Genomic DNA, 24717 nt, shown 5'->3' on the forward strand with positions numbered 1-24717 from the left:
AAAATTTTAGAAAAATGGTTAAAAATTGACTATAAAGGACAATAACTCCTTAATGGGTCAACTGACAATTTTGGTCATGTGACTTATTTGTAGATCTTACTTTGCTGAACATTATTGCTTTTTACACTTTATCTCTATCTATAATAATATTCAAGATAATAACCAAAAACTGAAAAATTTCCTTAAAATTACTAATTCTGAAAAGGAGTAGGTCCAGTAAGACCCCTTTTTGGCCCCAAAATATAGCAGTTTTACAAAATTGTTAAAATGTAAACTTTTAGTCATTTATTGGATAGTAGAAAGGTTCTGCTACATAAATATGGGCTCTTTTTGACAATACAATGCACATGTATTGAGAACTAGCACCATTAATTCATGCTAAATTACTGAAATCTTCACAATTCCAGCATTTTAGTTAAATTTTAGACGGTTTCCGTGTAAAACGAAAGTGGCCGCATTCGTGTTCATCCAAAATATTGAAATAGAAGTTGTATTTGATGATAATACATAACATATATAAAGATTGAGGATGAACACGGATGTGGCCACTTTCGTTTTTGACAAAAACCATCTGAAAAGTGACATTTTTTCTCATATTTGGTAGATTTCTCATATTTTAGCCTGAATCGGATCGTTTTTAATGACTAAATAAGTTAAAATCTTTCGCATAAATTAATTGCATCATATGAAATAGACACTTAAGTATTTAAAAAGTGGTCAAAATCTTTCGTCAGATGAAACTTAAATTTGAGGCCAAAATCGGTCCTTACCGGGCAGATAGATCTTGACCTGATAAACAATTTATCCCCTGTCAGATTTGCTCTTAATGCTTTGGTTTGGAGATATAAGCCAAAATCTATATTTCTCCCATATGTACTATTTTTAGCCATGGCGGCCATTTTGGTTGGTTGGCAGGGTCACGCCACACATTTTTAAAACTAGATACCCAAATGATGATTGTGGCCTAGTTTTGTTAAATTTGACCCAGTAGTTTCAGAGGAGAAGATTTTTTAAAAGAATACTAAAATTTTAGAAAAATGGTTAAAAATTGACTATAAAGGGCAATAACTCCTTAATGGGTCAACTGACAATTTTGGTCATGTTGACTTATTTGTAGATCTTACTTTGCTGAACTTTATTGCTGTTTACAGTTTATCTCTATCTAATATTAATATTCAAGATAATAACCAAAAACTGCAAAATTTCCTTAAAATTACTAATTCAGGGGCAGCAACCGAACAACGGGTTGTCCGATTTGTCTGAAAATTTAAGGGCAGATAGATCTTGACCTGATTAACAATTTATCCCCTGTCAGATTTGCTCTTAATGCGTTGGTTTGGAGATATAAGCCAAAATCTACATTTCTCATCTATGTACTATTTTTAGCCATGGCGACCATCTTGGTTGGTTGACAGGGTCACGCCACACATGTTTAAACTAAATACCCAAATGATAATTGTGGCCTAGTTTGGTTAAATTTGACCCAGTAGTTTCAGAGAAGAAGATTTTTTAAAAGAATACTAAAATTTTAGAAAAATGGTAAAAAATTGACTATAAAGGGCAATAACTCCTTAATTGGTCAACTGACAATTTTGGTTATGTTGACCTATTTGTAGATCTTACTTTGCTGAATATTATTGCTGTTTACAGTTTATCTCTATCTATATTAATATTCAAGATAATAACCAAAAACTGCAAAATTTCCTTAAAATTACTAATTCAGGGGCAGCAACCGAACAACGGGTTGTCTGATTTGTCTGAAAATTGTAGAGCAGATAGATCTTGACCTAATAGACAATTATACCCCCCGTCAGATTTGCTCTAAATGCTTTGGTTTTAGAGTTATAAGCCAAAATCTACATTTTACCCCTATGTTCTATTTTTAGCCATAGCGGCCATCTTGGTTGGTTGGCAGGGTCACGCCACACATTTTTAAAACCAGATACCCCAATGATGATTGTGGCCAAGTTTGGTTAAATTTGGCCTAGTAGCTTTAGAGGAGAAGATTTTTGTAAAAGTTTACAGACGACGGACACAGGACGACGGACGACGGACGACGGACGCCAAGTGATGAGAAAAGCTCACTTGAACTTTTAGGTCAGGTGAGCTAAAAATTTAAAGTGATCACAATCTGAAAACTCTCTATATATTCCTAAAGACATCATTATAGAGATGCAAAATAAAAAAAAAACAAATTGCATCTTTAAATGTACAGTATTTACCTTTATTTCAACCAAAGAAATACTTTGCATGAATAACGTTTAATCCTTTCCAGTGCTACAGTGAAAATTTCACACTACATTTCATTGCATATAAGAAAACCATCACCGGAAGTAAACAACCCAATTTTTACACTGTTATTTACTGGTTACCTGCTTTAGTAACTATGTAACCTTAACTTTCCAAAATATTTTATAAGACCATCAAATAAAAAAGATTGATGCTTTCTGACACCCAACATACATGTTTATGACTCAGAAAAAATTAAGTGCACTTACGATACTATCAATAAACCCGTTATGATATATTAGATAAGGGAACTAAACCATATCATCCTATATATATGAAAAAGAGATATACATGTGTATATATATAAGGATCCCTTCAACAATCCTTTTAAAATAATGAAAAGTACATTTATCTCCAATATCTTTGAAATGTTATTTTTATTACCGAACGAGACTTATAACTTTTGTTTGATCTTAATATGGTAAAAAATCATTAAATATAAAGATAATTTATTCTTTAAATAGCTTTCTTCATGGATATCTTATCGATAATGCATAAGATGGCATATTCTTTGCGATGGCTAAATTAATCAACACGATTGTTATAAAAAAAATTTTTCGGAATAATTAGCTTAAAAGAGGGACGAAAGATACCAGAGGAACAGTCAAACTCATAGATTGAAAATAAAATGACAAAGCCTTGGCTTAGAATATAAAAGACAAATAGACAAATAATAATACAGAAGACATAACATAGAAAACTATAGACCAAACAAAACGAACCCCAACAAAAAAATCTCAGTCGCTCCGGAAAAGGTAAACAGATCCTGCTCCACATGTGGCACCCGTCGTGTTCACGGCCGACACTCGGCTAACCGAGAGATTGGTCGGTTAATCTATATTGAGTATGCGGCTATATCGGCGGTTGGTCTGTTAATCGGGTTGGCTAAAGTCTGTTAATCAGGTGCTATCGAGAAAATCATTGAATGTTCAGCATGTTTCATTGTATAACTTTCTAAATATATTTTCATCATAAAAAGTAATCATATCTAACAAAACAATTCAATGTACTGAATTCAGTGGTGTAATTATTATTTTTCTAGCTTCGATGTACGATCTATAAAACGAAAAGGCGGGTTACTCATCAATAAATTTATACACATTTTACACATATAAAATGTACACAAAATGACACATTGGTTAAATTTACTTGCATTCAATATTTTGAACAACGAAAAAAGAAAGGTATTATGTTTGTTAATCATATTGATATCATTGTGTGAAAAATCTACACGAAAACCTGTATTTTGGTGACATAAATCAATCTTTATTTAAAACCTGGTCTGTTAGTGGGTCGGATGTATAAAACCCGGTCTGTTAATTGGTCTGTTAAGAGTTATGAATGGAAGCAATTTTTATGCAAACAATTATCATCTGTATTTAAAGATATCAAACTGGTAAGTTAAAAAAAACATATAAAGCGATATCATAGAACGCAAGATATCTTTTTTATCGAGGACCTTGAATTTCAATATTGTTGAAAGCTGAACAGACATGTATACAACTACAACCAGGGACTCTGAAAGTTTCTATACTAGTATATACTTATTATAGAAAGTCCCTGCTACAACGAATGGGAGTGTTTAACTACTAAGGCATTGACCAAAATGTCCTCGTACGATCGGGAGACGGTTAAAACAATGATCCAGCAGCTGATTCAGCCGATTCACAATACAAAGGGAACTTCCTCTGCTTATTTGAGCCCCTAAATAAATGTGAATAGTTAAGTTTTATTCAAAATTGTAGAAAGCAAAGTTTCATATATGTGTTCTCGTACGAATACTGAATAACAGACGGACGGCCACACGAAAAAAATAAAATAAAACAAATACTGAAACGGTTCACTATCGATAAAAAATCCGGAAAATGACATATATCACGTATCATGAGAACACTGTTAAAACTGTAAACTTGGGTTGTTTATAATATAAATTCAAGTTCTTCTTGTACATATTGTCAATATTTCATTTTATTACTTAAAACAAAAAAAATCCCTCCCCTGCCTCATAGGTAGTTACGGCCCTAGCTGACAACACATGAGCAATAAAACATAACATATACGGAAACAACTACACATGAAATTGAAAATTGATAAAAATGGTTTCAAAAAGTGTAATATTAATTTCATCCAAGAATGATCGCATATATCATGTTGATTCTGTTTAATTGTCATGAATAACACAAATTTGTCATCTAAATTGGTAACCAGTATATAAATCAGAGATAAACGTCGTAATGTAACTAAACATCAGTAAGTAAAATATATTGAGATGACAAAATATGAAAAATAAAGAAAGAATAATGAGTAAGATAAAAAAAAATGTAGAAAAAAATGACATAACAATTTAAAGAATACAGAAATAAACAATACCCCCAATCCGGACCCTCATGGTATACACGAGAATCTGGATGGAAACGCAGAATATAGAATTAAGAAATAATTCCTTCATGTCATGCTCTATGCTCATTTTAACATGGGTAGGCATTATATTTGTCGATATTTTACAATGAGCGTTAGGGAGGACTATTCTATTAGAGGTTTCTCAACATCTTACGAACGAACGAAAATCGCCCTAACTTGACGTAACTTGCCGTAACGGTAAAGAGGGAGCAGTAATTTATCTTATAATTTTGGATTATCGGCTGTGCTCTTCTTCCCTTTCAAATGTCTTTTACATGTAAAAATATGCATGCTTGATTTTTTAAAACCATTTTGAAACAAATACATATTATATTTATTTGATATTATATAATATATAATATACAATTTACTGTTCAATCAACACAGTTGAAAGTCTTATTGATCTATAAATTTAAGTGGAGAATATTTTATATTTAATCAAAGGACAGTAATCGTTCAAGAAATTTTAATAAACATGATGACAACATCACTATTTAGTTTATGTGAAAAAGGTAAATATAGATTCATGTATATGGATCGAAAGGGCTAGGATTTTTTTTATCTTAGCTAGAGTCTGATTAACGGTAAAAATTCGTTCTTGGACACGAGGTAAAATAAATCTAGGAGTGAACGCCTTTCGATTTAAATTTGAAAAGAAAACATCCCAATAAGTTCCTGGATAACTTCTTTGCCCCAACCACTAAAATCAAAATGATCTCTTCTTATTGATATATTGTTATAAATTGGTAGACTTAACAAGAAAAATAAAGGAAAATATTTAAACTTATATATTGTGTTTTTTGTTGTTATCATGGCCTTTCTTATTCTAAGTGTGTATGTTTCCTCTATTATAGTATAATTATGAGTATATACATTTTTTTTCTTGTTTCTTGTTTCCGTTAAGCTTCTATGGCATACTTATGGCACGCCGTTTTTATATTTATTCAAATTTGAAGATATCTTATTTATTTAACAAGATATCTTATTAAGTATCTAGATATCTTTAATTTTTATAAGATATCTTATTTAATTTGAAAGTAAATAAGATATCTCTATTAGTTTATAAGATATCTCTATTAGTTTATAAGATATCTCTATAAGTTAATAAGATATCTCTATTAATTAATAAGATATCTTATAAAGTATATAAGATATCTTACTTCTTTATAAAGATATCTTTTAAATACATACTTTATAAGATATCTTATTAATTAATAGAGATATCTTATAAACTAATAGAGATATCTTATTAATTAATATAGATATCTTATAAACTAATAGAGATATCTTTATAACCAATTAAATAAGATATCTCTATAAGTTAATAAGATATCTCTAAAAGTTTATAAGATATCTCTATTAGTTTATAAGATATCTTATTTAACTAAATAAGATATCTCGAAATTGAATAAATATAATAACGGCGTGCCATACATACTGTGTATATTTCCTCTATTTTCATATTTCTCATTTTTCTTTTTAGTTAGGGGTGTAATATATAAAAATATATATTTTGATAACTATGTGACTACCAGTTGTGTTAGGGCTGTAGCACTCATCCTTCAACAAGAACACACAAAACTCTATTTCTAACGATAGATCTAGTGCACCTTTGAATTTCTTTAACTGATTCCCAATAAATATTAGAAATAAAAAAGCTATGTTGCGACATATCTATTCAAGATACTCTCCGATACGAAATAATGAAACTCATGGTAACTCAAACAGATTGGACCAATAGAAGGGACGTGTGGATATATGAAATATATTAAAGTTGTGTTATCTCGATCACTTATCAATCCTTTACAAAACGCTAATTTCGCAATGAAATGAATGGAATATTTGCCACTGAACGTTAAACACCAAACAACCAATCAACCAATTGCAAACAAGATGTGTTGAATTTTTTAATCAAGGACATTAAACAAAAAAAATCTTTTTGAATGGATAAGGGAGGTAAATCGAACGCATATATACGACATGTCAACAAACGGAACTCAACGTAAGAAAACGAAACAGTCAAAAACAGAAAATAAATTGGTACACGGATGTTTAATGACAACAATAAAATGCAAGGTTGCAAAAAAGGATATTAAGTTGTTAACTGTTGTCTTTTAAACACACTGCAGTATCGGTAGACATTTATTATGCCCGCGTCACACTGTCCCGATTTTTACGCCGATGGCAACACGATAATGGAAATTTTCAAAATCGGGACTGGTCGTATCCAGATCGGGCTATTCGTAGTGCCATCTTTAACCATCGTAGAACCATCGGCCACTTTTTCTAGGCTTCGGGGACAACTTCGGGAAGGGTTCTAAATTTTTTAACATGTTAAAAAATCCCCGAAGGTGCGTCCGATGTTGAGGGTTCGTATTGAGTTCGTATCACCATCCTCACCATCGTAATGTCACCGGGAATGCATCTTTGCACATCGTATTGCATTCGTGTTTCCATCGTTTCCATCGGGCAGTTTTCACATTACGATGTCTACACGAATGAATCACGAAGATACCCGAAGGTCTTACGATGGCAACACGACTTCGTGAAGACCTCGTAATCCCGTCGTGTTGCCATCGAATAAAAGTACGAAGGCGACAAGATCGAACTACGACGATAATAAATCCAGCTAAATGTAAGTTAATTTTCGCGCTAAAATACATTTAAAGTGCCATGCGCGATATGCACTGGTCAGTCTAATACGACAGTTAAGAAAGACGTTCACAAAACATGGAGCTCATATCATATGATTCTATGAGAACAAGAAAGGCGACAGCGTTGTTTCTATTAATTCAAATGCAAAGAGCAGCTATTACAGGCTCAGGATTTACTTTTACAAGTAAAATATTATTTTTTGTCAATTTTTTATATCAAGTAACATAATGAAAATCATAAACGCGCCTCGTACACCAACACTGCAGGTACACGTATATAGGGAAACCAACTTTTTCTTCTTTATTCTGATTTTTTATGTATCGTCTGAGTTGTTGTCACACGAATGTTTACTCCATTTTGTTTTCTATATGTCATATTTTGCCGCATTTGTTGCTTTCCCCACATCCTTCCTTTTGTCTATATTATTATGATATTCTCCTGGAAAGAGCTCTTTTTGAATAAAAGGGATCAACGAACCCATTACCTTATCTTTAAGATAGATCAGTAATTATGGGTGATTATTCAGACTAGTGCACTCATTTTACAGTTCAAACAAGGCAATGCCGAGCGTGGCATCCCCTCGTATGTAACATATTTGGGACAAAAATGGACACTATATTTGTATATGACACATGCAGAAAATGGTAAATTGAATATGCATATTTGATACATAAACTATTTTTTTAGAAATCAACCAAAACATTCAGTAACTGGAAATACCTTTAATATTGTCTTTAGAACCAGCAGGTAAAAAAATGAGCAACCAGTTTCCTGTGTATTATGCTATTTCAAGGAGAAAAAACAAGTCAATCTGCATGACCTTGACCTTTGGCCTTGAACGTAAAAAATGTCAGATCATTACAAGGAGGAACAATATACCAAATGTGGTTAAAATCTTTTGAAGCATATTGGTTTTAGAGTGTCCACAAGGGTGATATTGCCTTGTATTACAACTGCCACTGTGACCTTGACTTTTGAACTTTAAAGTCAGTAGCGCTTAAGATATTCTTAACGAGTAACACCATACCAAGTTTTGAGCATTTTGGTTCTAGAGTTTCCATAACAATTTTATCTACACGTAACTTACATGTAGTAGGGGGTAATAAACTAAGTTTTATACGAATTAGACAAAAAGATCGATTTCCCGCCATGCATTGCAGACTTGTACAGAAACGATATGTTGTCGAAATTCTGTTCGTATCTTTTAGACATCGTATGGCCATCGCGCCATCATCGTAATCCATCGTGTAGCCTTCGTAATCCATCGTGTAGCCTTCGTGATCCATCGTGTAGGTTTCGGCTGAGATATGAAGCTTTAATACCCGCCTTCGGTTAACCTTCGTATGTCCATCTTTTGCTATCGTATATAATTTCGGCACCATCGTATTGACTTCGTTATTCATCGTACTTGCTTCGGTCACTTTTTGGTATTTTAACGAGATCAGGACCAACTTCGTACGAACTTACAATTTTCGCATTCGGGTGTCCATCGTATATAAAAATCGGGACAGTGTGACGCTGGCATTATGGATTTCATTATAACAAAATTACTGCTCCATAACGATACGTTCGTAGAGTTTCGTCCGTTCGTAAGATGTTGAGAAACCTCTAATAGGACAAAAACAGTATTTGTATAGGTCGAAGCGTACGAAAATACAGTAAAAATGATTGGCTGTTCCCGTTTCCTCCCCGGAAGTCTGTACATTACATATCATTTGATAAGTTTTAAAACTACGAGCAGGGTAAATATATGTTGTTTGATAAAGATATATAATAAAAGTTTATGTTAGCTGCTTAAATGTATGTATTTTAAAGGATAACGATGGAAATAACGTTAATATAAACAGTAAGTTCGTGCGCATGTGTCGAGCATATGTCGTGCTCATTAGAACACGGCTTTTTTTAAAAAGCGTAATAAGAAAGTCATATTAGAATAATAGATAAGGACAGTAGAGAGTGATACTTTGCTAAAAACGAGAGAAAAATAATACTTTTTTAAGAATACACACATGAAACACCGATGGCTGTTGAAACAGTAACGGATTGCGAGGTACTTATATTGGTGACAAATTCTAGAAGTTTACATGCGGACAACTATGGTGGCAGGTTAATGCCATTTTGCGTTTTCGCCTTTTATATTCTATATGGCGAAAACGCGAAAATGTGAAATACAATCGATTTCGCGTTTTCGACTTCGCGTTTTCGACTTCGCGATTATGCGTTTTCGCCTTTTCGCCTTTTCCACTTCGCGATGTCGCGTTTTCGCGTTTTCGCCCTATAGAATATGAAAGGCGAAAAATGCGAAAACGCGAAATGGACTTCACCGGCCACCATAGACAACTGTAGTTCTCCTCTGCACTCTGTAGAAAGGAACTAAACGAAGTAAAATGAACTGAAACTTAAAATAACTAAATATAGCTGCATTCGCTCCTTTCCATTTACTTCTTTAAAATGATTTGTAAACAACATATGATTATTAGTAAGTAATAGAACAAAAGACCAATTGGATGATGCTGACGAATTAGGGTTTAACATCCAGTGACAAATATCATGTTCATATGAGAACGAGAACACGTTATACGTACCCTGTGTTGTATTAGAAAGACACTTTCAGTCGGAATTGAGAACGTGCTACTTCGAACAGACACAAAAATTAAGGCTGATTGAAAACGTCAATAAAAAATTCATGTATATTCCAGAGGCCAATATATATCACGCTATATTGAAGTGACACACCCTTCAATAAGATGCAAAGAAAGTCAAAATAAAAATGCTCTTTCTATGATACTGTGGCACCGTATTGTCATTTTTGTTTACTTAGGAACATCTCATTCTTAAATTTTTCAAGGGGGAAATATAAAGGTAGAAAAATTATTGTCGTGGCTAAATAACTCTTAACTGACACAATTTCAATTGTCCAACCCATTAACAGACTTTCTTCCCATAATTTTCACTAAAACGTGGTATTATTCACGTTATTTTACAATTATGAAATATTTACTAATGTACATTTTTTTTAGAACCACAGTACTATTTTTGTCCTTTAAATGATATCTAAATTTGTTTGTTTCGCCTTTTATTTAAAGAATTGCTATGCATATAAGCATAAATACTACATACTTGCGTGACGCCTTTTAGTTTTACTGAAAACCGCGCAGACTAAGAATTGTTTTTACAAGTGCAAAATGTTCTATGATAGATATCATTTTGTCAGACACTTTTTTTTTTGATTTGGTTCCTATAACATGCCATAAATCTGTATATTTAATAGAGTTTAACATTAAATTAAGCTTTTTACTCTTAACAGACGTATTACCAACCCGATTAACAGACCAATCGCCCATATAGCCGCATACTCAATATAGATTAACCGACCAATCTCTCGGTTAGCCGAGTGTCGGCCGTGGTGTTGCTTATGTTATTAAAAATCCATTAAATAGTCTAATCCTTAATATGGTTGATTTTGAATGTCTTTATCTATATATTGATTAATGCATATTATGTAACTTTTCAAAATACCAAAGCGACAACTATTTTTTTTATGGAAGAAGGGTGTTATTTCAAGGCCATATTCGATGCCTAGCTAAAATCTATAAGTCCGTTTAAGAAAATGAGTGTTTGGTAAACTGAATACTATAACATGATATGATAAATATACCTGATATAGTTCTTGTCTAATAATATCCAGAAAAACTTGCGATTAAGAAAATAACTTCTAAAAACAATATTTAAACTACAAAAGATTGTTATAACTACCGTTAGTAACAGATGATTTTCAGATGATATGACAGTTTTGCCTGAAATCACACGCGTGGTGATCATAACTATGGACGATGTCATCACGTCCTTTTCCTAGGAAATCAAAGTCAAAATTGGCCAATCGGTAAGATGATAATTAAAAGTACCAGTCTAGCATTTATTGACATTTGTTTTGTAATCTGACTAGTGTTAGGAGATAACAAATTAATTGTCATAAGTGAAATAACAAGATTCCTTTGAAATCAACAATTTGAATCAGAAAAATCAATTTTCCTGTACTTAATTTAATTTTTAAGATAATGATCTCATTTCTAACAATTAATTCAGAAGGGGTAAATGAAATGATATAAATTTCTATTAATTTTTCATTCGTGGCTGGATTAGTTTTTAATTCTGCTCTGTGCAAACAGAAAGCATCAATGAACATTGATTTTTTTCATATTGCTAACTTTTGTTTTTCTTTTATTACACATGTTAAGTAAATATGAAGGAGAACCTAATCCGGATAGCAAATCGTGATATAAAATGTACTTTTATAAAACACATGTATGTTCATTTTATGTTCGAAGGTGAGTTTTATAGGAGATATGTATGAAGTGGTATATCTTTAGTTTTAATTAATAATCTTGGCCTATAACTCATACACACTGAAAGTCAACATGTGTTTATCATTTGATAAGGGGAATTATAAATTAATTTTCTAAAAGCTACTTTAACTTTAATTTGGAATGAACGATTCATTGCAAATTTGAAATATGTTTTTTCAATCCACAGTATTTTCGATACTAAGCGATAATAATATAATTTATAAAAACAGTTACAAGTTTAAATCATATCAAGTAAGAATATAAATGCTTTTACCATCTACTTTCGAACCTGAAAAATGATTGGCGATTAAGAAATGTTTGTATACTTTTTGATTTTCACCGAAAATAATATTTCATAAAATTTTTCATATCTTGCCAAAACCGTCTATGTCTTGGGTACAAGTTATCCCCTGGGGGTTAGATCAAACCGCAGAAATTTACAGAAAATTAATATACCAATTATATTCATGTTAAAACGCAAGTGTAGGGTTGGTGATACTCTTTGGACGAAACGTTCACAAATAGTTGCACCATCCAGTGGTTACTAAAATTCATTAAAGAAACTAGGGCTATAAGTTATAACGCGCCATACATGCATTTCATTTGAAATCATTAGCGGCGCTAGAATCAAAAACAAATTTGACAATAATCAAGTTGATTTTCATTTCATAGTTATAAAGTAATTGAACAAATCTTTAGCGAAATTTCTGTCCTTAAAGTCATATGAAACTTGAAATTTAAAAACAAAAAATGGCAAAGTTTTACCCTAAATGAAGTGAACAGGAACTTCTTTTGAAGAATATCCTTTATATTATCAAAATTTTCATAAATGACAGATAGTGAATTATTGACTTCCAAGACACTAATTCGCAGAGATTTTCCCGTATGCACTGACCTTAACCACGAGATCTTTCGTTATAACTTTGGCCACTGCACAGCACAAGTGCGAGGGAAATCTGTGATGAAAGAATCTAAACATACGTGCTAATGAAGTTTAATAGCAATAACAGATAATTAAAGATTATAAGACAGTGAAGAAATCAGTTATATTGTTATAAATCCTGTATTATGACTAAAAAGATTTAATCGACATTTCGAATGCTGATTCATTAATCATTGAAAAATATCTTTAACTATCACAATTATTTTTCTATTTGACAACAGGTAAGTTCAGGTTTATTGTTTATTATTTACATTGCTTCATATGTTTTTGAATATAAAAAAAAAGATGACTTACCAAGATTTTACATTTTGGTTGCTCTAATGTAGAAAAGAGATTGGATTACAACGTACATATACACTTAAGATTTATGACATCTACTGTAGCAATGTGTAGTAAGAAATTTCCAAAGTGCACTAATATCAAAACAGCATTAAGACTAGTACTAATAGAGATGTGCAGTTTTGTACACATACCAAGGGGAAAACTAGTCCAAAGCAAAATTATATATTGTTTGATTGTTTTTAATAAATATTGTGTTTTTTTTTTAAATTTAATTTAGTCAAGATTTTTGCTGAAAACATACGGCTTTAGATACACATATTTTTGTTATATAAATTTAGAAAAAAATATTACCCACATATATGCCCATGATGTGCAAGCGTTCACTGTTTACAAAAAGACCCAGACAACTTTTAAATTCGCAAACCTCGTGCTAAGTCTCTAAAGTCGAGCGCGTCATAGTAATTGTAATACATTTGGTCCATAATAATATTTGTTAAAAAATCATATAAATTTATAGACTCATTACAAGCACTGTATGCAATAATCCTATATCTATCAAGCACCGATCAACAAAAGGGTACATAATCCTTATTTGTCTTAGCGAAATGTTTATAGTAGCAAAATATTAAAGAAAGCTAGTTCATATTAGTTTGGTATTGTCAATGTTAAAACTAACACCTGGGTTGGCACCTCTGCTGATTGAATGTCAATTACTGCAAGCAAAAAGTATAAAAAATAAAATAAAAAAATATCGGACTCCAATGTAACTTAACGAAAAAGGGGACGTCCCTAAAACGGACAAAATCAAAAGTTATTAATAAAAATAACGAAAAACAACTGTCATATTTACGAATTGCAATAATATATACTTTTCGTATCTTACAGAGCGCAGTGTGACAAAAATATATAACAAACCACAGCCATAATATTTTTTTATACGGCTGCTAGAACACTTCTTGTTGTCTTTACCGAATAAAGAAACAAAGGGATTTTTCGTATAATATCCATGTTATGTAACGTTTCTTTTTCTTCACGATGTCTGTGCTCACATATTCACTAGATGTGTAGCCCATTCACACTTCAGTATCAAACAATTAAGATTAAATTAAAAAATAAAATAATCCCCGTTTGTTGTAACACCATCAAATATCCTCTCTACATCAACCATTTGCTCTACGTTTTTGCGTTGTTATCCGACTTGGTACGATGAATACATATTTAAGTTGCAGTTTAAGCTTTTAGAAAACTTTATTCGTTTACAGGAATCCACTGTGTTTACCGTAACATTTTTAATGGATTTCGATTTACTAAAAGAAGGTGGTATTACGTTAAAGAGAATGAATACACACAATCAAAACACAAACCAGAGCCTATTTTGATTGAAATCAATGTTGTTTCTGATCACAAACGATAATTTTTTGTGATTTTCTTTTCATTATCTAAAACCGCAAATAGTCTATTTTCCAATTTTGTTTCCTTCTAAACATTTCATTACATTCATTTGAAATATATCAATTAACAGAGATGAGGGGTGTAATTTACATTCTCTTCATTGTGTCTAGGATCAATACTTCAAATCATCGAATTTTCGTTGAATTTAAAAAAGTCTATTGTTTTATCTTTACTACTAAATCAGAATCGTTATGAAGACAACTGATAAATACTAATCATAATACCCTTTGTTAGATGGGTAGTTTACATGATACAAACCCACAGATATCGATAGAATGAAATTGACTCTCAAATGAAACAAAGATAATGAAATACCAATAATACAAATAATTATTTATATATAATTATAACGTTTTAATTATAAGCTTTGTCATTTAATTTGATCAAAGAAATAAAACTTTATAAATTTCTTGTGTCTATAGTGCTTTTCTAGATTACGTCTATTAGAAGCTCTCATACTCCAGAAATACATATATATATATAGTGACGTACAACTTTGTACTGTACTGACATGATTACAACAAGCCTTTCCAAAATTGTTCGGATTTGGCTATTTCATAAAGTTTTTTTTTGTCATAAGGCTCCTTAAGTGTTTCGGTTCTTAATTATCCTTGACTTTCAAATATTTGTCTTAGAGCGTTCCGGATGAAGTAAAATCAGAAAACTGCGTCGGACGCATGAATGGATAAAGGCAACAGTAGTAAACCGCTGTGTGACATTGGTGGATTTAGAAAAAAAAAAAAAATCCGGGTTACAAACTAAAACTGAGGGAAACGCATCAAATATAATTGGAGAACTACGACACAACAGAAACACAACATTACTCCAAACTGCGTCGGACGCATGAATGAATAAAGGCAACAGTAGTTAACCACTGTGTGACATTGATGGATTTAGAAAAAAACAAATCCGGGTTACAAACTAAAACTGAGGGAAACGCATCAAATATAATTGGAGAACTACGACACAACAGAAACACAACATTAAAATGTAACACAGAAACGAACTATAATATAACAATGGCCATTTTCCTGACTTGGTACACGACATTTTAAGAAAAAATGTTGGGTTGAATCTGATTTTGTGGCATGCCAAACCTCCCGCTTTTAATTTATATAACGTGTTGTTTAATTGTTTTTATTAACAGCGATTAACAGATAAGTACTATCAGCATTGGTTCTCACATATACATACTGCATCCAGGGGAGGGGGTACACTTTTCTTTGTTTAAATTTGAGTTTTGTTTGGAACCATATTTATTACGATTAATACATCAGAACATATATTATAAATCTAAACTTCGATGTTCGAATTTGAAATAACATATTGAGACGGGGAGATGGGTGGGGATCGCGAGGAAAAATAAAATATGCACATTATGTAATAAGTGAATATGGGATGAATTTCATATATTGTTTATCTGTAAAAATGCTGATGTTTCAGCTCTTAGATCAAAGTTTATATGAAAATTCTTAACTGGAAATATGACCTTGACCTTTTACCTTGATCATAACTTCATTTTAGTGAACCAATGTCTTCAAATCAAAACACCTTAGGTCCATATCACTTAAAATTCATGCTAAACATTTCCCTAATGCTAAATACAAAAGGAGAAATAGTTATTATATGAAGTCATCTTGTCGTTTCGGTCAAAATTGGACAAAACATCAAGTACATATAACGAACAATTTGGTAAAATAAATTTGTCGTTTTTTTTTAACGGTTACGGAGGACATACACTCCCAAGGTGTTCGGGGAGATATCTCATATGAAGAAAAGTTTTCCGTTAAGAAGTAGTGTCAATTTCGAAGGCGCATAAACTGTGCAATATCATATACCAGACACCTGAGCGTCATCTTATGAAATAAATCATTCACAAGAAATACAAATGACAGAAGGAAAAAATATAATCAGAAGAAAATCAATAATATTAATAAGACAAATATTTTAAATGATGCATTGAGATCAAATTAAAAATCATGATTGCAAACATAAATCTACCGGTCCAGTGAAGTTATCTAATAACAATAATACAAAAGTATTGAAGTGCAAGGATGATCTAGATAATGGAATTCCACCATGAAGGTGAATTGGAAAAAACCTATCTGAATAATATTAAACTTAAAACGTACTTCTCTAAAGTTATTTAAAGTTAAGATATGCAAAACAATAGATTGAATTAAAAAATATATGAATATAGAAATGATAATAAATATTTGATAAACATTATGTTTTTACTCTGATATTTTCTTTTTGAAAGTACCTCTTGCGAAGCGTTTTGGTCAAGCACATTAACTGAGTTTGTCCTTACTTCAGCTTTTAAAATGAAGCGATTGTTGTTTTGCGAAATTATCTTTTTCATGATCATATTTCTAATTAATTTTACCTTACAGACCATGACAGCTTTCGTTGAAAACGTGTTAATACATTCAGAATAATAAAAACAAACTATGTTTACTTACATTTATGCTTTTAGAATGTAAATGAACCAATTGCTTTCGCATAATGGTAAATATTTAAATAATAAACTAGAAATATAATAAAAAAAAGACGTAAAATAATAAATAAGACTTAAATCTATTATCTATTAAATAGACTGTTGTCCTTAAGGTATTGACTCAGACTGTATGCATTTGGTACATATATAATACTTTAACAAGTTCATTTGAACTCAAACACTGTAAATATAATGTCTTTAAATCTTAAAAAAAGAATGATTAATAGATTTTTCATTCAATTCTTTCAAATTAATAAATGTTAAGATATAGAAAATAATATCGAATTATTATCAATATCGTATAAGAGATATTGTACATAAAAACACAATATGTAATAACATAAACAGTACCATTTTTTCTGCCGTTATGAATTGTCCTTGTACAAACATTTTCCCGCTTGTTATTTATAATAGGAGACCTTAACATCGTCAACATATTAGAATAATCCCCAGAAACTCAACTAAAAGCAAAATTTAGTGTGTCTGATGAATGCATTTGAAGAGTATGCCATACAATTGTTAGAGTGCGAGCAAGATGAACCAAGACTGGGCACCTTATCTGAACGAATTTAGGTTATGTGTTCAATATACAAAATAACTATTCCTACAGATTTACTAACAAGAACGACTGATATCAAAACGTTGATAATTCTAGCAAGTCTGGGTAACAATCACGAATGTATTGACAGAAACGATGTGACGTGGTGTTAATATTTTAGCAACATATTGTTGCGGTCTAGAATCGTAAAATACCAGTAAAGTCGTCTGGTCAGTAATGTAATCAACGGATCCATATTCCCAATTTTCATATCTTGACTGAGTTTGAATCTATACTACGGATGATGAATGAACAAAAAAGACGCTAAAAAGAATGTCCAACGTGGATAAAAGTGTATTTTGTCTAAGGAATAGATAAATCGTACTTTGTAACAAAATCAATCTGATTCTAACAAAAGAATTTCTGAAACTTACATCATCAAGACGCTTGGTTTCTGGATTGACAACATAGTGATTATGTTTTGAGGACTTGTCTCTCAACATTCAATCGGCATTCCCATTTGAACCAACTGTGCTCCTCTTATTATACCTTTATTTATATAGGCAGGCTTCATACAGGAACTTCTTACAAATAAAAATGACTATTTTAGTTCATAATTGGTTGACTAGTATCGATTTACTATGTTAATATATTATCAGTAAAAGTACATAGTTACGGTAAAATATATGCATGCTTTATGACCAAGTCAAATTGAAATAAAGAAAGCGTTGTCCGTATTGCGTCAAGTTGGTTAATGACATTATAAAATAAACACGCATGTCTCTATACTATGGCGCCATATGCCAAACTGAAAAAAATCTATGTAGACTAATATTACTATTATAAAGACAAATTATGAACGTTTCGACGATTTTATATTTTTTTCTGTCCAAAAACGCTGAAAGAAACCAAACTAATTCGTCCAAAATAAACAGAAAACACCATTGCTTAAAGGAAAAGGATCAATAGACAAACAATAGTACACAAAACACAACATAGAAAAATAAGGACTGAGCACCACAAAATCATATTCAAATGTTTATCTATCTACAAAAACCTCAATTAGTAATATTTTAGGAAATTAAAGAGATAGATTTAAGAAAATAAAAGAGATGAATTAATTTTGTTTTTAAAACTGTGGTTTAACGAGCAAAAGTTAAGTGCAAAATATTACCAAAATCTGTGACATAGCACACTTACTGTCCCTTGACCTTAACTCTAAACAAATTGTACCCAGACATATCAATGACGTCATAATACATGAACCGACGTCTTACCCAAACTAGACTTAGTCATCTTCCGCTTTGCTGGTGAAACAAAGAAAACACTTGTTTCTATCATGCAAATAACCGAAATACTATCCAATGAATCGATTATGAAATGTTCTTCATATTTATATCTTAAAATGTCAGCACATCACATTATGAAGCCTTTTTGGAATTGTCTCGTTTGCAGCGCTCACTCGACACAAAGCTTCGAGTTGTATCTCACAGCTGATGTTTTTACAATATCAATATTCAGACAACCTGATTATCGGTACTTATGTTGATATAGACATATTAAACGACAGCATACTATGAATGATATGTTATTTTAACGATTCATTATAATAACAAATAATTATTTGATATTTACAAGGTGGCGCTAGCAAACAAACATAAAGAATACTTGTACTTGGAATCAATAAAAAAGATTCGCTTCATTTTTATACTTAGGTTATTTCATTAATTAAAAGTTAAAAAAGCAATTAATATTCTTCTTTCCATCATCTTGTCCTAATGTGATGTTAGTCACTAATATTCCCATTGGAATTGTTTCACAGGCAACGACCGTAGAAAGAACGCCAAATTACAAACAATCCACACGTTAAATAAATAATAATAACAATTTCCAATTTTTATGAAGGTTTATCAATGGATAAATAAGTCTCTATTTAGTAATTTGGTATTGATCATTAACGGCAGCCGGCTTTAAACTATATCTGGTAGTGTTTTAATGTAAGCGATTGTTATACGAGTAATGATTTAAATGATGGAATACAAGAAACAACGTCAAGCTTTGTTCTGTTTATATTTGCGACATTGGAAACTTATACTATCCGCAACACATTAACTTTATGATTCAATGTTGAATAACAATCAGTTATGAGGAGTTCCATTTTACTTGTGTTCTTATTTGGATTACCAATTTTGTCCCACCAGACTGTAATTTTAAAGATTGGTAAGTAAATTCAGTTCTTTGTATGTACACTATTGGAGACAAATTTTGGTCCCGACACAGATAACTGTGGAATAATTATTAATCATGGGATATATATTAATTTTCGTTAATTTCGTTTCAAAAGTGCATGCAAGCAGAATTAGATAAAACCACGAAATCAAGTATCCACGAAATTCAATTTATCATAATCTACCAAAACTGGTACCCATGAATATCAATAAAGCTAAAGTATCTTCAATTTTTATCTGTTTTCATAACATGGAGTTTGTTTGCTTTTATTTAGAAGAATGTCCTTAATATTTCCCTTTCAGTGACACATTTAATGAATGAAAAGAGACGTTGATTGACCACAGACTAGACAGCATGACATACTAAAGACAACTAGAGATGAACATCTTCTGTTGATATGGCTTTTGCACTCATTAACAATAACCTTGTCGGTCCCTTATGCAAACATCTAAATCGTACCTAGTCCAAAAAAGTTTTGAAAATTGTAATACAAACTACCATAGATCTGCAGTTAACAATTAATTCTTCAACATTACAAAAGCATTTAAAAGTAAGCAATGACAATTACCTAGAAGTTCATTTCGGACGAGAGACAATACAAAACAAAACAAAAGACAAATACATAGTTTTTGGTGCTTTCTCATGTTGATTCAAGGTACAGTAAATGAGCTACGTCACATATTTGGTAAAATTCTGCAACTATAGCTCGTTGAACTTCTACTGGACTCATGCACATGCATATGTGATATTTTATTTCATAAAATGTTCAGTCTATTTTAGAATTCAATGTTATGGCATATGCCATTTGTAGTATCAGTCAAATTTATTTAAGTCTTAGTTTAATTTTCAGGCGATAAGAACTTTTTTGTGAAAAAATATCAAGTGCTCTATTCCTGAAGCTTCTTTTTACAGTTTTGCAATTTGATATTTAGTTGTTCGTGTTGTCCCGATAATAAATACCTAATAATGTTTTTCATATGTTTGTTTCCCTTCGTTTACTTGGTGACCTATATTAATATAAAAAAATATCTATATAAAAAAACAAAAAAACTTAGAAGTAGTGGTCTTACCTGTATTCCTAAATTTCACTTGGAATTGAACCTTTGTTTTTCAAATTGTTGACATTTTTAATTGTATCACATCGATGAACTTGGTTGATATTTTATTTCGACATTTTACGAGGTTATTTGAAAATCAGATTTCGAAACATGTGGAAAGATCAATTAAATTTATTTTACATGTTACGTGTTTGCAAACAATTACGCAATACAATCAAACCTTGAGAAGAAAGTATTCAAATTGATTCAATATTTGATAATGTATATAATATGTTCATAATTCATTACCACAGAATTGAATTGAATCAGTTTCACTGACGACCATTATGTGATAGTGCTATATTTTTTTTCTGTTTTAAAAACCCAGTCTATATGGAAATATGTCCTAATGGTGGCTTGTTGTTTGTTACTGTTAGTATTATCGTCTTTGTGATGAAAATATTGTTTGCATATTTTTGTAGATTCTGTTGTGGATAATTGTCTCACTTGTGTGACCGGACATTTTCGTTTGCCGACTTTCAATTCTTTTGATGTAAATTATAACATAAACAACAAAACTCAAAGCCAAAACAAATGTAACATTAGAATGAAAATTACAAGTTACAATGACATAATTCATTTCTACGATACACGCACTTTAAAGATTTCAAAAGAAAATCATTAATCGCTGTAATTATTTCTTGGAAGTCTATCATATGATCTCAATGCATATGATGTCTATAAATAAAATTAATTACATTATCAATATTGCCGTTGGAAGGTTAATTTCCTTTTTCAGATGTTTACGATACACTTCCTTTTTCTTATCTTTCTTATGAGCAACAATAAGACGAGGCTTGAATCATAATTGAATGTCAAAAAATGTCATCCAAATTCAATATATTTGTCTTGGTGATGATAAATTGGCGAAAAAGTTCATTATACATCAAACGAATACATGTATATGATTTTCTTATACTGAATTTGAAATCTGAGCATGTTTTCATCCTTGAAACATCAATATCACAAATTTAAAACACGGAAATAAAAACAAAAATTGGGATGTTTCTTTACATATAGAATTAGGAATAAGGAATTATCAAAGTTAAAACTTCAGTTTTGTTAAAGGATGAATTTTATAATCAACAATGGCATATCACTAAGCTTAAAGTAAAATACACGTAGAGTCACCATTACAACTTCTAAAACATTTAATCTAGAATACTTAATATTTGTTATCTTTACTTTAAGAGCAACTTCTCAATAAACTAATAATTTTTTTTATTCGTGAGATACCGATACATTGCTTAAATAGATACATATTGGTTTCTTTTGTAACGGGATAGGCAATAAACTCCCCATAGAAACCAGTTTTTATAATTTTGTACAACAGACGCGCGTTACGTATTCAACAGACTCATCAGTGACGTTCGAAAGAAAAAGTTAAATGGCAACATAAGTCACAGAGTGGAAGAGCATCGAGAACCAACAATTCCGAATTGGTTTGGTCAAATACAGCTTAGGTATTGCAATTCTCAATTTTAATTTTAAGTTATTTGTTTCTGGGGTCGAAAATGCTAAGCATAACGAAAATCCAAAGTTTTGTAACCAGTAAGTCTATAAAAATGGCCAAAGTGATGATATCTTTCATGAATGTGTTTAACTCTGCTCGTCAGTTGAATTCAGTTCTAAAGAAATGAGATGTCGGCTTCTAATGGCTGTTTTTAACAGTTTAGGGTAAAATAATAAAAGCTAATTAAAAAAACTCATCTATTCCATTTGAAAATTGCTATACATATTAATTGTTTCGGCACTAATCTTGCTGTTTTTCTCGATGATAACGAAAGTCTAAATGTTAACTTTGGGATTATCCGTTTAAGCTACACGTCGCAGATGTGCTCAAAATTGATAAATCGAAAACTAAGTTACATCTTTAGCCAGTTATACTATTTATCCAAGAAAAATGTTCAAAACTAAACATTTACTGCTCGGTTTCCTACATAACAGCACACCTGTATATCAAATGTCTGACATTAGCTTTATGAAATTATAAAGAAGGCAACAAAACGTTTTAAAAAAGTATCTACCATATGTATAGAAAAAAAAGCTGATGAACACAGAGGTTTTATGCAAATTTGAATGTCAGTGTTTTTACTTTTACTTTTTGGAATTTTGTCATGTTTCATGCAAGTGAGTAAATATTGAGCATATACTTACAGGAGAAGTAAGGATAAATGCATATTTCGTTTCGAAAAACTGTCGAACGATTATTGAATAATAGAATTCATTAGGTTTAAATGCTATTTACAGGCTATTACTGCATAAGCAAATTAAAATGTAATCGTTATTGAAAAACGTACATACCCTTTTAGAAATCCGACATACTTAATAATTTTACCGTTTTATACCCTTATTCAAGTACAGAACTGGGCTAAAATTGTCATAATACATGTATTAATCAAATATAAAAAGTATTGTTTCTGTCAGAAAATAATCCATATATCCGGGTATCATATTATTATTTCATAAAACGTATTTTTGTTAATTACGAAATTGATTTTGGCGATAAGGATTACATAACATTTTGGCAAAATAAACAAGATAATTTTTTGGGATGAAAAATGTAATTTCTAAAGTAGTAACAGCAATGGTTTTGTATTACATTCAATGCTTCGCCATGCCAGAGTCTGAAGTATCCTACCTTTTTGTTACGTTTTGATTTTTTTCCAACGCTTTTAGCAATGGAAACCTTACAATGAATTTATGTTATTTTATTTTTAATGTACGAACAAGAAGTTTGCTGAAAGTTCTTTTAGTATTAGAAGACGAATTAAGAATTACAAACTAAATTTCTGTGCAACTGGTAATGGGAAAATGCAATTAATACGAGTTTAACGCTTGGTGTATTTATCCTATTGAATAAATAGTTAGAGGAGAATTATGTACAACTACCTTTTTTATGTGGTAAATATGTAGTTTTGTTGACTTTTGAAAAACTAATATTATTAAGTATTTTCCAAAGTCAACAAATTTAAACCATCTATATGTACTGATAAGAAACTAAGCGAGTGAAAGTACTAAAAGTATTTATTCCATTTCCGGAGAAAGCAAGTAGATTTGTATTAAATGAGAAATATTTACCAAAACCAATTGTACATTAAATATGATACCATTCTCCATTTTCATTCCCAATTTTATGCTGAACTTACAAGTCAAAAAATCTCGGATCATGTATGCGTTTACGACTTTTTTCTAGTGAATTTACTGTTTTATGAAAATCTAATTCATATAGAAAACAATTCTATAATAATATAAAATTTACATGGAAAAATACTTGTCCCCAATTTTTTTCATCGTCAGGAAGTTAATATCTGGAAACAATGAATTGATGAACAGAACGAAAGAACAAATATTGATAGGGTTTCTAATATGTCAACATAACAATATAGTTTATTACTCTCTTTTGCCATATAAATGCTCCAAAATAAAATAATCAACAGTTAAATATATTGTAACAATGAATTATCTGCACTCATTCCTTAAAATGCTATCTTTTAAATGCATACATAAAATGTTTGAAGAAATAAATTGGCACGTTAAGATTATCTTGCTTATCAACTTATGCCGCTGCATTAAAAGAGCAAATACGTGCAAATACGTGAAAACGGAGTTAAATTTGGAACACAGGTATCAAATTGACAATAACAAATTTCGTGCGTTCGAATGTTTTGTTTAGAGTTACATTCATCTAGAACGCACAAAATTGAATATTTGAAAGCCAGATATTTAAAAATAGTGTAAATAAAAACCGTTAGGAGCTATATAAACAAATACTAAATACAAAACTAGAATTGCCATTGCAAGCAATAGCGGATGTCACCCTTCCCCCTATTGCCACTTAGCGGCAGCCATTTCAAACTTGTTTAACAGTAAATGCACAAATATGCATGGCATTTTAAAGTTTTTTACATTTATACTGTTTCCATGGCAACGGCAGCCATTTTGAAAGTTTCAAAGTCAAAAGTCTGATCTTCACTTGTCAGTTACCA

The 24717-nt window shown here is 31.0% G+C and overlaps 1 protein-coding gene and 1 long non-coding RNA gene across 2 annotated transcripts in view; one reads left to right on the plus strand and one right to left on the minus strand.

Moving 5' to 3' along the window:
* The window catches only part of LOC139516643 (uncharacterized), a 681292-nt gene that overhangs the window by 144536 nt on the left and 512039 nt on the right, over nt 1–24717 (minus strand). The window lies entirely within an intron of this gene.
* LOC139516624 (glutamate receptor ionotropic, kainate 2-like) overlaps nt 19431–24717 on the plus strand; it is a 96061-nt gene continuing 90774 nt past the window's right edge. Inside the window, exon 1 of the mRNA XM_071306824.1 lies at nt 19431–19622. Within this exon, the coding sequence (XP_071162925.1) occupies nt 19547–19622 (76 nt within the window). The 5' untranslated portion in view covers nt 19431–19546. The remainder of the gene's footprint in view (nt 19623–24717) is intronic.

Source organism: Mytilus edulis, chromosome 3, assembly GCF_963676685.1.
Source record: "Mytilus edulis chromosome 3, xbMytEdul2.2, whole genome shotgun sequence".
Classification (NCBI taxonomy): Eukaryota; Metazoa; Mollusca; class Bivalvia; order Mytilida; family Mytilidae; genus Mytilus; species Mytilus edulis.